Source organism: Gigantopelta aegis, chromosome 5 (genome assembly GCF_016097555.1).
Source record: "Gigantopelta aegis isolate Gae_Host chromosome 5, Gae_host_genome, whole genome shotgun sequence".
Classification (NCBI taxonomy): Eukaryota; Metazoa; Mollusca; class Gastropoda; order Neomphalida; family Peltospiridae; genus Gigantopelta; species Gigantopelta aegis.
This window is the reverse complement of record NC_054703.1, coordinates 5,268,918-5,283,532: the sequence shown is the minus strand read 5'-3', so window position 1 is coordinate 5,283,532 and position 14,615 is coordinate 5,268,918. Positions and strand designations below refer to the sequence as shown.

The 14,615-nt window shown below is 40.6% G+C and overlaps 1 protein-coding gene across 2 annotated transcripts in view; it reads right to left on the bottom strand.

The window, feature by feature from the left end:
* Positions 1–14,615, bottom strand: part of LOC121373423 (inversin-like) — a 92,749-nt gene that overhangs the window by 45,235 nt on the left and 32,899 nt on the right. For both annotated transcript variants that reach the window (XM_041500068.1, XM_041500069.1), the window contains exons 5-11: positions 13,505–13,678; positions 11,714–11,881; positions 9,804–9,902; positions 8,638–8,713; positions 3,481–3,587; positions 2,056–2,221; positions 575–782 (exon numbers count right to left, since the gene is read on the bottom strand). In XM_041500068.1, coding sequence (XP_041356002.1) covers positions 575–782; positions 2,056–2,221; positions 3,481–3,587; positions 8,638–8,713; positions 9,804–9,902; positions 11,714–11,881; positions 13,505–13,678 — 998 coding nt within the window. The remainder of the gene's footprint in view (positions 1–574; positions 783–2,055; positions 2,222–3,480; positions 3,588–8,637; positions 8,714–9,803; positions 9,903–11,713; positions 11,882–13,504; positions 13,679–14,615) is intronic.

The window sequence follows — 14,615 nt, the reverse complement described above, 5'->3', positions numbered from 1 at the left end:
TCAAACCAAGTCCACTGAAGTCAGAGTATAGAAGCTATGCATCAGCATTAGCGTGGAAACCTAAAGGAAATGTCTGTACATGCACCAAGCTCTATGATCATGATCATCATCTTGACATAATCTTTCCAAAAATTATTAAAATGTATCGACTAATTTTCAAGATTTTATGGTATGTAATTTTACCCTTTATATTCTCTGGCAGAAAGCCTGAGTGACCATATGAAGAAGGAAATGTTTTATTTAACGATGCACTCAACACATTTTATTTACAGTTATATGGCGTCGGACATATGGTTAAGGACAACACAGATATTGAGAGAGGAAATCCACTGTCGCCACTTCATGGGATACTCTTTTCGATTAGCAGCAAGGGATCTTTTATATGCACCATCTCACAGACAGGGTAGTACATACCACAGCCTTTTTGATATACCAGTCGTGGTGCACTAGCTGGAACGAAAAATAGCCCAATGGGTCCACCAACGGGGATTGATCCCAGACCGACCGCGGATCGAGTGAGCGCTGTACCACTGGGCTAGTGACCATATGAAGAAACAACAAGGCGTGTACTAACCAGTGGAGTGGAGATCTGCCGTCCTGGTCGAGGATGTCGACCTTGGCCTTGTTGTCGATGAGGGTGTGTACGACATCCGTGTGGCCCATCTCGCACGCGCGGAACAGCGGGGTGTGCTTCACCAAGTCTACACAGTCGATTTGCGCTCCATGATCGAGTAGAATCTTCACCGTGGAGGAATGACCCGATAGCGAGGCAGCGTGGAGAGCTGGAGAGAGAGTGAGAGAAAATGAGTGGATGGATGGATGAATGGATGGACGAGTGGATTGATGGGTGGATGAATGGATTGATGGATGAATAGCCTGATAGATGAATGGATGGATGAGTGGATTGAAGAAGGGATGGATGGATGGATGGATGGACGAATGAATAAATGACTGGATGTATCACTGGATGGATGAATTGCTACATGGTTGGGTAGATGTATGTATGTATGGATGGATGGATGGCTAGATGTATGGATAGTTGGTTAGGTAGGTGTATGGATGGATGGATGGATGGATGTATGAATGAATGGATGGATGAATGGCTAGATGTATGGCTAGTTGGTTAGGTAGGTGTATGGATGGATGGATGGATGTATGGATGAATGGATGGATGGATGGCTAGATGAATGGCCAGATGATTGGGTAGTTGGATGGATGGATGGATGGATGGATGGATGGACGGATGGATGGATGGATGTATGGATGAATGGATGGATGGATGGCTAGATGAATGGCCAGATGATTGGGTAGTTGGATGGATGGATGGATGGATGGATGGATGGACGGATGGATGGATGGATGTATGGATGAATGGATGGATGGATGGCTAGATGTATGGATAGTTGGTTAGGTAGGTGTATGGATGGATGGATGGATGTATGGATGAATGGATGGATGAATGGATGGATGGATGGCTAGTTGGTTAGGTGGTTATGGATGGATGGATGGATGGATGGATGGATGGATGGATGGATGGATGGATGGATGGATGGATGGATGGATGGATGGATGGATGAATGGATGGATGGATGAATGGATGGATGAATGGATGGATGAATGGCCAGATGATTGGGTAGTTGGATGGATGGATGAATGGATGGATGGATGGCTAGATGTATGGATAGTTGGTTAGGTAGGTGTATGGATGGATGGATGGATGTATGGATGAATGGATGGATGAATGGATGGATGGATGGCTAGTTGGTTAGGTAGGTGTATGGATGGATGGATGGATGGATGGATGGATGGATGGATGAATGGATGGATGAATGGCCAGATGATTGGGTAGTTGGATGGATGGATGAATGAATATATGCACGTATGGAAGAACAAATTAATGAATGACCAAACAAATCAACATATTAACAATTTACTAACAGAAAAATATCAGGTATATTATCTTGCATATTGTACAGCAAAGAATTTTCCTCTAAGTTGATTATCCAAATATTTCACACTAAATGTACATGATCTTGTTAATGTATCACAGTTTACCTGTTCCCCCATTCTTGTCCACCTGTTGGATATCGACTGCGTGTTTGATAAATACTTGTATTACACTGTCGGCTCCCTTCCCAGCAGCCCACATAAATGCTGTCCGACCTTCGACATCTGGCTCATCTGTGACAGACTTCCTCGACAAAAACACTTCAACTGTATCCTATGATATATTTTAAAAATATTTTAATTAGTTTTTAAAAACTATTTAAATGCAATGTGTATCTAAAATAGTTCAACAAATAAAAAAAATAGATAAAAATAGTTAAAAATATTTAAATAAAAATTACATATCTAGAAATGTTTTATTTAAATGAAGCAAAAGAATATAAAAATAAATATTTATAAACATACATGTATAAATGAATCAGTAAAAATGCATAAATAAAATACATAAATTAATTTTAATAAATCATCAAAAATATAAATACTGTGAAACCCGTTTAAACCGCACCCTGAACAACCTGTAATCCTATTAAAACCGGCCATGTTTGATGGACCTGAATTTTCTAAGTTCTAAAATGTGACTTTCTAAATCAGATAAATATCCGGTCCCTTGCATGATCTGGTGTATCCAGGTTTCACGGTATTAATTTTTTTTTACAAAACATTGTAAAACTTGTTCAGACAAACACCTACCTCTTTCTAAGTGACAACCCGATTAAAAGAACCATGATACTACTCTCTCAAATCATCTAATACAGCCAATCGAACCTATGTAAAGCAGTCAACTGTGTTAAGTGGCCTCTGTCTTATATACTGGGTTTCAGATTAAAAGAGGAAGGAAGGAAGGTAATGTTTTATTTAACGATGCACTCAGCACATTTTATATACGGTCATATGGTAAAGGACCACACAGATATTGAGGAAACCCGCTATTGCCACTTCATGGGCTACTCTTTTCGATCAGCAGCAAGGGATCTTTTATATGCACCATTCCATAGACAGGATAGTAGATACCACGGCCTTTGTTACACCAGTTGTGGAGCATTGGCTGGAACAAGAAATAGCCCAATAGGTCCACCGACAGGGATCAATCCTACACCAACCGCGCATCAAGTGAACGCTTTACCACTGGACTACGTCCCGCCCCTTCTTAAAACAGATTTCAGTGTAGAATAGGGAAGGGGTTTGCTACTTACAGCATAGTTATACAGAATAGGGGAGGGGTTTGCTACTTACATCATAGTTATACAGAATAGGTGAGGGGTTTGCTACTTATATCATAGTTATACAGAATAGGTGAGGGGTTTGCTACTTACATCATAGTTATACAGAATAAGGGAGGGGTTTGCTACTTACATCATAGTTATACAGAATAGGGGAGGGGTTTGCTACTTACAGCATAGTTATACAGAATAGGGGAGGGGTTTGCTACTTACAGCATAGTTATACAGAATAGGGGAGGGGTTTGCTACTTACATCATAATTATTCTGCGCGGAATAATGAAGTGGTGTAGCACCGTTAGAGTCAGAACTTGCGTAGTCGGCACTACTGTCTAACAGAAGACCTACAATTTTGGAATGTCCTGAAAGGGAAACAACTCCATTATTCCACACGAGGACCAGGTTAGTTAACACAAAACTACATAAATGTAGGTAACAGTAATAAACCAAAAAGACTGAGTCATCTATATGTTCATTAATCTATAACATTCGATAAATGTGATACATGTACATCTTTATACCCACATTTCTCTCACCAACCTTCACAAACAACTGGAAAAGCAAGCGATGTTGAGACAACATCTAATAGAAACCATAATTTTACTGGCCAGGGCTACCTTATGCACTAAGGTGATCTTAGTGCTAAGATCGCTTCATGGAACGGGACCCAGACATGTATAATTATAAAGTTTTCATTTATTATCAAATTCTAAATCAATCAGATATTTACAATGTAGTAAAAAAATCCTTTAAAAAATTGGGTTCAAGTGAATTCCCATGATGTAAATTTGCATGAATCTATATGGATTCTGACATAACATAATGCAAACATTAAAGGGACATTCCTGAGTTTGCTGCATTGTAAGATGTTTTCGACAAATAAAATATTTCTACGATTAAATTTACATATATGTTCTTGTTTAGAATATCAGTGTTTGTACATTCAATGTGTTTCTGGTCGTCTCAATATTTGTAAGAAGCTCAAACTGGATTTTGTCTTCAAATAATTTTGTACGTACGAAAAAATATTTTTAGGAAATAAAATCAAATTTAACCTAGTACAAACATTAGAACGAACAGAAACACGTTTAACATACAGACACTAATATTGTATGCAGCAAAATATATTTGATACGTAATTACAATCGTTAAAAAGTCTGTTAGTCGATAACATTTTACAAATTGCAGCAAACTCTGGAATGTCCCTTTAAGCCTGTTTCTATGTAATAAAATGAAAACTGTTCTATTTATATTAAAGGCCCTAGTTTCAGCCCGTGAAAATGAACACTAAATGTAGTTAATCTACAAACCGGGAACACATTTGAATAAGGTTATAACAGAGATAAGCTAAAGTCTGTGATGTTTAAACAGGGAGATACCATCTAAATATAACTAGACCGTGTCTCAATAACCATTACTTCTCAGATGTACAGGCATCGAAATAAGCATTGTGTCTGGTAACCCATTTACAGGTTACCACAAAATATAGTCTGGTAACCTATAGGTTTCCACAACTATATGAAAGTTAGAATTGAATTCCTGTTACTACTACGCGATCGTTCTGAAATTGTAACGGTGCGCGCGAACATCGGTACGAGAAATGAAATCCGGAAGTAAATTTATCTAGTGGGCGCTGCTTAAACGCGGACTGCCAAAATTGCTTTGCAATTGCACAAGTGCGCACGAACATCGGTGCAATTTTGTACGAGAAAACAAAACACGGACATAAATTCATCTAGTGGACGCTGCTTAAACGTGGAGTAACTTGCGCGCGAACATCGATGCAATTCCTGACAAGATAATCAAACGCAGAAGTCCTGAATGTATTGCCTGGTTTACGTTCAGAAACGACTTTTCTAGCATGTGGTAACCTCCCGGTAACCTGAACGACCGTTCTCGACTTATTTCGATGCCTGGATGTACGTGTATTTTGAGAATTATGAAAAAAGTATGTTTGGGTATTGCAAATATCTGAATGACCAGAACAACTTCAGGTATACTAAAATTAATATTCTAAACAATAAAATATAAGTACTTCTAGTTTAAATTACCAAAAACAGCTATAACAGTGAAAAATATATTGTAGTGTTTAAAAACTAGGATCCGTTGTTTCAAAATCTTTTCGCTAACAAGAGCACATGGTACTAACCTAGCACAGCTGCCCAGTGTAGAGGCGTCCGGAACATGTTATCTAACAAGAGCACATGGTACTAACCCAGCACAGCTGTCCAGTTTAGAGGCGTCCGGAACATGTTATCTAACAAGAGCACATGGTACTAACCCAGCACAGCTGCCCAGTGTAGAGGCGTCCGGAACATGTTATCTAACAAGAGCACATGGTACTAACGTAGAACAGCTGCCCAGTGTAGATGCGTCCGGAACATGCTAGCTAACAAGGGCACATGGTACTAACCTAGAACAGCTACCCAGTGTAGAGGTGTCCGGAACATGTTATCTAACAAGGGCACATGGTACTAACGTAGAACAGCTGCCCAGTGTAGAGGCGTCCGGAACATGTTATCTAACAAGAGCACATGGTACTAACCTAGAACAGCTGCCCAGTGTAGAGGCGTCCGGAACATGTTATCTAACAAGAGCACATGGTACTAACCCAGCACAGCTGTCCAGTTTAGAGGCGTCCGGAACATGTTATCTAACAAGAGCACATGGTACTAACCTAGAACAGCTCCCCAGTGTAGAGGCGTCCGGAACATGTTATCTAACAAGAGCACATGGTACTAACCCAGCACAGCTACCCAGTGTAGAGGCGTCCGGAACATGTTATCTAACAAGAGCACATGGTACTAACCTAGCACAGCTGCCCAGTGTAGAGGCGTCCGGAACATGCTAGCTAACAAGAGCCCATGGTACTAACCTAGCACAGCTGCCCAGTGTAGAGGTGTCCGGAACATGTTACCCAGTGTAGAGGTGTCCGGAACATGTTATCTAACAAGAGCACATGGTACTAACCTAGAACAGCTGCCCAGTGTAGAGGTGTCCGGAACATGTTATCTAACAAGAGCACATGGTACTAACCTAGAACAGCTCCCCAGTGTAGAGGCGTCCGGAACATGTTATCTAACAAGGGCACATGGTACTAACCTAGAACAGCTTCCCAGTGTAGAGGCGTCTGGAACATGTTATCTAACAAGAGCACATGGTACTAACCTAGCACAGCTGCCCAGTGTAGAGGCATCCGGAACATGTGATCTAACAAGAGCACATGGTACTAACCTAGCACAGCTGCCCAGTGTAGAGGCGTCTGGAACATGTTATCTAACAAGAGCACATGGTACTAACCTAGCACAGCTTCCCAGTGTAGAGGAGTCTGGAACATGTTATCTAACAAGAGCACATGGTACTAACCTAGAACAGCTCCCCAGTGTAGAGGGGCCCGGAACATGTTATCTAACAAGAGCACATGGTAATAACCTAGCACAGCTGCCCAGTGTAGAGGCGTCCGGAACATGTTATCTAACAAGAGCACATGGTAATAACCTAGAACAGCTTCCCAGTGTAGAGGAGTCTGGAACATGTTATCTAACAAGAGCACATGGTACTAACCTAGAACAGCTCCCCAGTGTAGAGGCGTCTGGAACATGTTATCTAACAAGGGCACATGGTACTAACCTAGAACAGCTTCCCAGTGTAGAGGCGTCCAGAACATGTTAGCTAACAAGGGCACATGGTACTAACCTAGCACAGCTGCCCAGTGTAGAGGCGTCCGGAACATGTTAGCTAACAAGGGCACATGGTACTAACCTAGAACAGCTTCCCAGTGTAGAGGCGTCCGGAACATGTTAGCTAACAAGGGCACATGGTACTAACCTAGCACAGCTGCCCAGTGTAGAGGCGTCCGGAACATGTTAGCTAACAAGGGCACATGGTACTAACCTAGCACAGCTGCCCAGTGTAGAGGCGTCTGGAACATGTTAGCTAACAAGGGCACATGGTACTAACCTAGAACAGCTGCCCAGTGTAGAGGCGTCCGGAACATGCTAGCTAACAAGGGCACATGGTACTAACCTAGCACAGCTGCCCAGTGTAGAGGAGTCTGGAACATGTTATTTAACAAGGGCACATGGTAATAACCTAGAACAGCTGCCCAGTGTAGAGGCGTCCGGAACATGTTAGCTAACAAGGGCACATGGTACTAACCTAGCACAGCTGCCCAGTGTAGAGGCGTCTGGAACATGTTAGCTAACAAGGGCACATGGTACTAACCTAGAACAGCTGCCCAGTGTAGAGGCGTCTGGAACATGTTATCTAACAAGAGCACATGGTACTAACCCAGAACAGCTGCCCAGTGTACAGGCGTCCGGAACATGTTATCTAACAAGAGCACATGGTACTAACCTAGAACAGCTGCCCAGTGTAGAGGCGTCCGGAACATGTTATCTAACAAGAGCACATGGTACTAACCCAGCACAGCTGTCCAGTTTAGAGGCGTCCGGAACATGTTATCTAACAAGAGCACATGGTACTAACCTAGAACAGCTCCCCAGTGTAGAGGCGTCCGGAACATGTTATCTAACAAGAGCACATGGTACTAACCCAGCACAGCTGCCCAGTGTAGAGGCGTCCGGAACATGTTATCTAACAAGAGCACATGGTACTAACCTAGCACAGCTGCCCAGTGTAGAGGCGTCCGGAACATGCTAGCTAACAAGGGCACATGGTACTAACCCAGCACAGCTGCCCAGTGTAGAGGCGTCCGGAACATGCTATCTAACAAGAGCACATGGTACTAACCTAGCACAGCTGCCCAGTGTAGAGGCGTCTGGAACATGTTAGCTAACAAGGGCACATGGTACTAACCTAGAACAGCTGCCCAGTGTAGAGGCGTCCGGAACATGTTATCTAACAAGAGCACATGGTACTAACCCAGAACAGCTGCCCAGTGTACAGGCGTCCGGAACATGTTATCTAACAAGAGCACATGGTACTAACCTAGAACAGCTGCCCAGTGTAGAGGCGTCCGGAACATGCTATCTAACAAGAGCACATGGTACTAACCCAGCACATCTGCCCAGTGTAGAGGAGTCCGGAACATGCTAGCTAACAAGGGCACATGGTACTAACCTAGAACAGCTGCCCAGTGTAGAGGCGTCCGGAACATGCTATCTAACAAGGGCACATGGTACTAACCTAGAACAGCTGCCCAGTGTAGAGGCGTCCGGAACATGCTAGCTAACAAGGGCACATGGTACTAACCCAGCACAGCTGCCCAGTGTAGAGGCGTCCGGAACATGCTATGTAACAAGAGCACATGGTACTAACCTAGCACAGCTGCCCAGTCTAGAGGCGTCCAGAACATGTTATCTAACAAGAGCACATGGTACTAACCTAGAACAGCTGCCCAGTGTAGAGGCGTCCGGAACATGTTATCTAACAAGAGCACATGGTACTAACCTAGAACAGCTGCCCAGTGTAGAGGCGTCCGGAACATGTTATCTAACGCGGATACATTACACTTCTCAATCGACGTCTGAAAGGAAAAAAAAAATCCAAAATTCAAAACGATTTCTAACTGCCGAGCTAAAATTTATTACGATGAAAGCACACACACACACACACATGTAACAATAATATCTTTGTTTGGCTTTTGCACCTCAGCCTATGAACTGCTTCCAAATGTTAAAAGTTAAAGGTTGTTTTGTTTAATGACACCACTAGAGCACATTGATTTATTAATCATCTGCAATTGAATTTCAAACATTTTGTAATTTTGACATATAGTCTTACAGAAGAAACCCGCTACATTTTTCCAATAGTAACAAGATATTTTTTTTATATCCATTATCCCACAAGACAGGATAGCACATGCCACAGCCTTTGATATATGCTTCCTAATGATTACATAAGAAGTATCTAAATACAGAGCTGTGCAGTATATCTAATCAAGCAATGAACCTTTGTTTGTTTGTTTAAGCATTCTCCCGGAATCGTAAAAAGAATAATATGTAGATATTTTGCAATTCCATGTCATAAACTTCACCTTAAATCCCACAATCTAAGAATTAACAGAAGCAATTAATAATGATTAATAATGTAACATCCAAAGTTTCAATGTAAATAAGTTTTAAATAAATCAAATACTTTTTCAAACTTAACACAAAAAACAAAAACATCCTATCCCTTATGTGTCTATAATACCATATATTACTATTATATTATTTTAGTTATTTTAATGGGCCATGAAATGAGTTAATATTAATCATGATATCATCAACAATTGTTTAATTTGTTTTAATTGCCCCCAGATCAGATTGACAATGTGAAGGTAATCATTTCATTTCAACTTATTTTCGTGCTTATATCCAATTAAGGTTCAAGCACGCTGTTCTGGGCACACACCTCAGCTATCTGGGCTGTCTGTCCGGGACAGTGGGTTAGTTGTTAGTTGGTTAGTGGTTAGTGAGAGAGAAGAGGGTGTAGTGGCCTTACACCTACCCACTGAGCCCTTAAGAACTCGCTCTGGGTTGGAGCCGGTACCGGGCTGCGAACCCTGTACCTACCAGCCTGTAGTCCGATGGCTTAACCACTACGCCACCGAGGCCGGTTGAAGGTAATCTCACCAATAAATTAACAATGCTCTCGTTGCCGTCGGCGACTGCGAGATGTAGCGCCGTCCGTCCTTCGTAGTCCTGCCAGTTGATAACACTGGGCGTGGTTTGCTGGAGATAAAGAACAACATACACGTGTATGTATATACATTATACTGCAGAATATAGGAGCTGGTATGATGTTTAACATTCCAGGGTTCATAGCTTTAAAGACAAAACAAATTCAAAGACTTTCAACGGCCATTTTCAAAGACTTTCAAAGACTTTTACACAGCGGTCAAAGACAATAGAATGCAAGAAAAATACCAAATCAGTTTGTTTACGTTGCTGTCCATGGCAAAAAATTGACCTTTTTTCACATGCTATTGACGTCACGTAATTCTATGACGTTGTATGACATGCAGAGGAATGCGGGAACTAAACAGTTGAAACATTACCAAGACAAAAAATCTAATTCGAGACATTATAACCAACAAGAGTGCCAAAATCATATTAATAGCAAAATAAAAAAAACAAAATGTGATAAATCTGAACATACATTTATACCGATTACCTTCAAATGCATTTTTTATTTATAACATAAAATCCTGAGAGTGCCGATTCCAACTGCATTTTTATGTATCATGTACGTTTCTAAATCTGCGATATATTCCATACACAATCTGACGATTACTGACCTTGTCTTTGTCGTATTTGCATATTTAAACTCTGTATGACTAAAGATGTTATCTTTTTGTTGAAGGACAGCAAAACATTTTGTCACAAGTTTCTGCTTGTTTACATTAGAATTAGCAGTTGACGTTGCATATGTTACCTAATCATTAATTGGATAGAATTTTGTCTCATCTTTATTTTCATTGGTCAGGGCAATATCACTTTTGATGGACCGGTGAGACCGTCTCAGGGCAATATCACCATTTACGGATGGTCATGTGATTGGTTTTTAACCAAAAAGAATACAGATATATTTTCATTATGTAATAAATCGATATATGACAGCTATATCGAGACACATACAATTCCTGAGATAGGTACTTTCTGTTTGTGTATTTTTAGCTACTACAAACAACACTTAAGCTAGACGTTGTAACTGAAATGTCATTTAATTGTAACAAAGATGTTACCAAAACGGCCAAAAATAATTTACAGTGCTTAAGAATTAAATTCAGTGTCTTTGAGTATTGCGATATGTATTGTATTTGGATCAATGTATCAGCATACATATCATATCGCGACTCACATATCAGAATATGTATCATATCGTGACTCACATATCAGAATATGTATCATATCGTGACTCACATATCAGAATATGCATCATATCGCGACTCACATATCAGAATATGTATCATATCGCGACTCACATATCAGAATATGTATCATATCGCGACTCACATATCAGAATATGTATCATATCGTGACTCACATATCAGAATATGTATCATATCACGACTCACATATAAGGATACATATTGTATCACAACCCATGTCAGTGTTTCTGGTAGAAAGAAAGTTTTGCATATGGCGCTATGGAATTGAATGCAACCACAGTCAGTGGGGTATGAGGAGCCTCCCACAGAAAGAAAATGGGTTAAGTTTAGGGTTAGGGTAATTAATTTTGTCAAAATGTTAACTTAAAAAAAGAAATTCTATAAACAAAGTTGGATATGGCGCCATACCCATTTTACCCTCTGGCAGAAAACCTGCATGAATTAGGATATGTATCGTATTATGACCCACATATCGGGATACGTATCAAACTGTGACCTACATATCAGGATACGTATGGTATCACACCCATGTATCAGTATATGTATCGTATCGTATCGTGACCCACATATCAAACTGCAACCAACATATCGGGATACGTATCGTACCATGACCTACGTGTATCATGTAGACGATGCTTTACAGTCACTGACCAGTATTAAGCGCACACACAGCACGGCCTGGGGGTCGCGACTGCTGGCCGCCCAGTGTAGCGGTGTCTTCCCCTCCGTGTCGGGGATCCCGATGTTAGAGTCCTGCTTTATCAACATCTTCACATGCTCCAGGTTCCCGTACGATGCAGCCCAGTGTAGAGCCGTCCTCTAAAACATACACATTAAGTTTTACAGTTCACAGGACATCTAGTTTACAGTTCACAGGACAGGTCACAGGGCATCTAGTTTACAGTTCACAGGACATCTAGTTTACAGTTCACAGGGCATCTAGTTTACAGTTCACAGAATGTCTAGTTTACAGTTCATGGGATGTTCTAGTTTACAGTTTACAGAACATCCATAGCTGCCAACATTTAAAAACGGGAAAGAGTAATCATTTTCGCGTGAATTGTGACCCGTCGTATAAACCCTTTTGCTGTGTAAAATATCCAGATATTTGTTTGTGAATTGTTTTATCGCTGGCCTCAACGATGTCCTGGTGTTTCTTCATTTTGATGTGCCTTTGGCAATAATTTTTCCCGCCATGGGCAACAGAAAAATCAACACGACATAAAGTGCAAAATGCACTAGTATTACTAACAGAACTGGCCTTCAAAACAGGCCACTCCTTGCTGCAGTCCTGTTTATACTTCTGTACTACTTTTGGCTTTTTCTGAGCTTTGCACAGTTCATATGGCTCTGATCGTTCGCGTTTTTTTCGACATCTTTACAAAATGGAGTCGTTTCACAAGCTACGTCTATTCCGAAGTGCGTTGCGCGCGCAAAAAAAACTTCTGTGCGCATTTGCGGCTAGTTGGGCGAGTGCAATTTATGTGATTCGTAGGTGTGGTAGGTTATTACAAAAAAAACCACCCCAAAAACAGGAAAACGCAGATTTGCCGTAATCTTTCAGATTACGGGCGTAATGGCGTAATCAGAGATGGAAAATCGTAATGATTCCGCATAAATCGTAATGGTTGGCAGCCCTGAACATCTAGTTTACAGTTCACAGAACATCTAGTTTACAGTTCATGGGATGTTCTAGTTTACAGTTCACAGAACATCTACAGTGTAACCCCTCTAAACCGGATACCTTCGGGACAAAGTAAAAAGTCTGGTTTTAAGAGGTATCCGGTTTGGAGAGGTTCTCTTCTGTACAGATATTTAAAAAGGGACCATGACAAATGTCATGTTTTGAGGGAATTCCCGTTTACTGAGGGTCCGGTTTTGAGAGATTTCACTGTAGTTTACAGTTCACAGGACATCTAATTTACAGTTCACAGGGCATTTATTTTACAGTTCACAGAGCATCTAGTTTACAGTTCACAGGGCATTTATTTTACAGTTCACAGGACATCTAGTTTACAGTTCACAGGGCATCTAGTTTACAGTTCACAGGACATCTAGTTCACAGTTCACAGGACACCTAGTTTACAGTTCACAGGACATCTAGTTTACAGTTCACAGGACATCTAGTTCACAGTTCACAGGACACCTAGTTCACAGTTCACAGGACATCTAGTTTACAGTTCACAGGACATCTAATTCACAGTTCACAGTACATCTAGTTCACAGTTCACAGGACACCTAGTTTTACACACATATGTAAATGTTACCTACGTATTTCACAGTTTTTAAGTCCTTTCCATGAATAGTTTTACATAATGACGCCATATTTCACATAATTTTCTGAGGTTTATCAATGGATAACATAGTATTTTAGTTACGCTTTCCAAACAGAATAGTGTTTATCATGTCACAGAGGGAAGTTGTAATATTATATAAACATACTTTGTTTTTGTCTTGATCATCTATCTCGCCTGGTGTCAGTTGCCGTAGTAACAAGGCCATACATTTTGGGAGTTTGTGTCGCGTACACAAGTGTAGCGCTGTCTGGCCTTCATTGTCTTTCTCACGACAGTCAGCTCCTTTCGATAGCAGCAGCTTCAGCAGTCGGTAGTTACCCTGGCAACACAAACACATAGGTTACAAAGTTTCATTGGTATGTAATAAATAGACAGAAGCACACATCAGTTGTTTGTCATGTTATTTATTACACTCATTTATAGTGCGCAAGATTTATACCACTCTGCCGCTACGTGGTCGCATGTTATCAAATTCTTGCGCACTATAAACTCATGGAATAAATAACATGGAAAAACAGCTGGTATGTGGCTCAGTCTAATGTAAACCGGATTAATACATTTCTTTTTTGTGAATACATATGTATGCACCTTAGCGCATGTTCGCAATGTTTAAATTTTGTGAATGACTGTTGGCATCTGTAAAAAATAATGCGTGTAAAAATGATTCATGCACATAAATTTTGCAACTTGAGGCTCGACGCTAACAATGTAAAATTAATATGCACACAATATTTTCCCAATTTACAGTATTTACATATTATATTCTTGCTATACATTTGAACAAATATATATATTTCAAGTAAAGTAAGTTCCATGGATGTGAGAGGGACTGGAACAAAAAAGCTTACCACTCAACTTCTTTCTTCCCAAGTCGAATAACGGCTTTCAAATAGCTTTTCCTAGATTTGACAAAACTGGCCAATCGCAGCGAAGCTGACGAAATCCAGCCAAAGAAATGTACTATGTGCGAATACTATTTGCGATCGAGCAATACCACTTTCGGAGGTTTTTGTAGTTTTTTTGTAGACAAAATGGAAAAGCGCATTTACATGTTTCCGCGTAGTGCTCACATCCCTGAAGTTCTGCATTTATTGTTTGCTGGATTACACATCTAACTGTAGTCATACATTTTAACATTTATTGTTTGCTGGATTACACATCTAACTGTAGTCATACATTTTAACATTTATTGTTTGCTGGATTACACATCTATAACTGTAGTCATACATTTTAACATTTATTGTTTGCTGGATTAC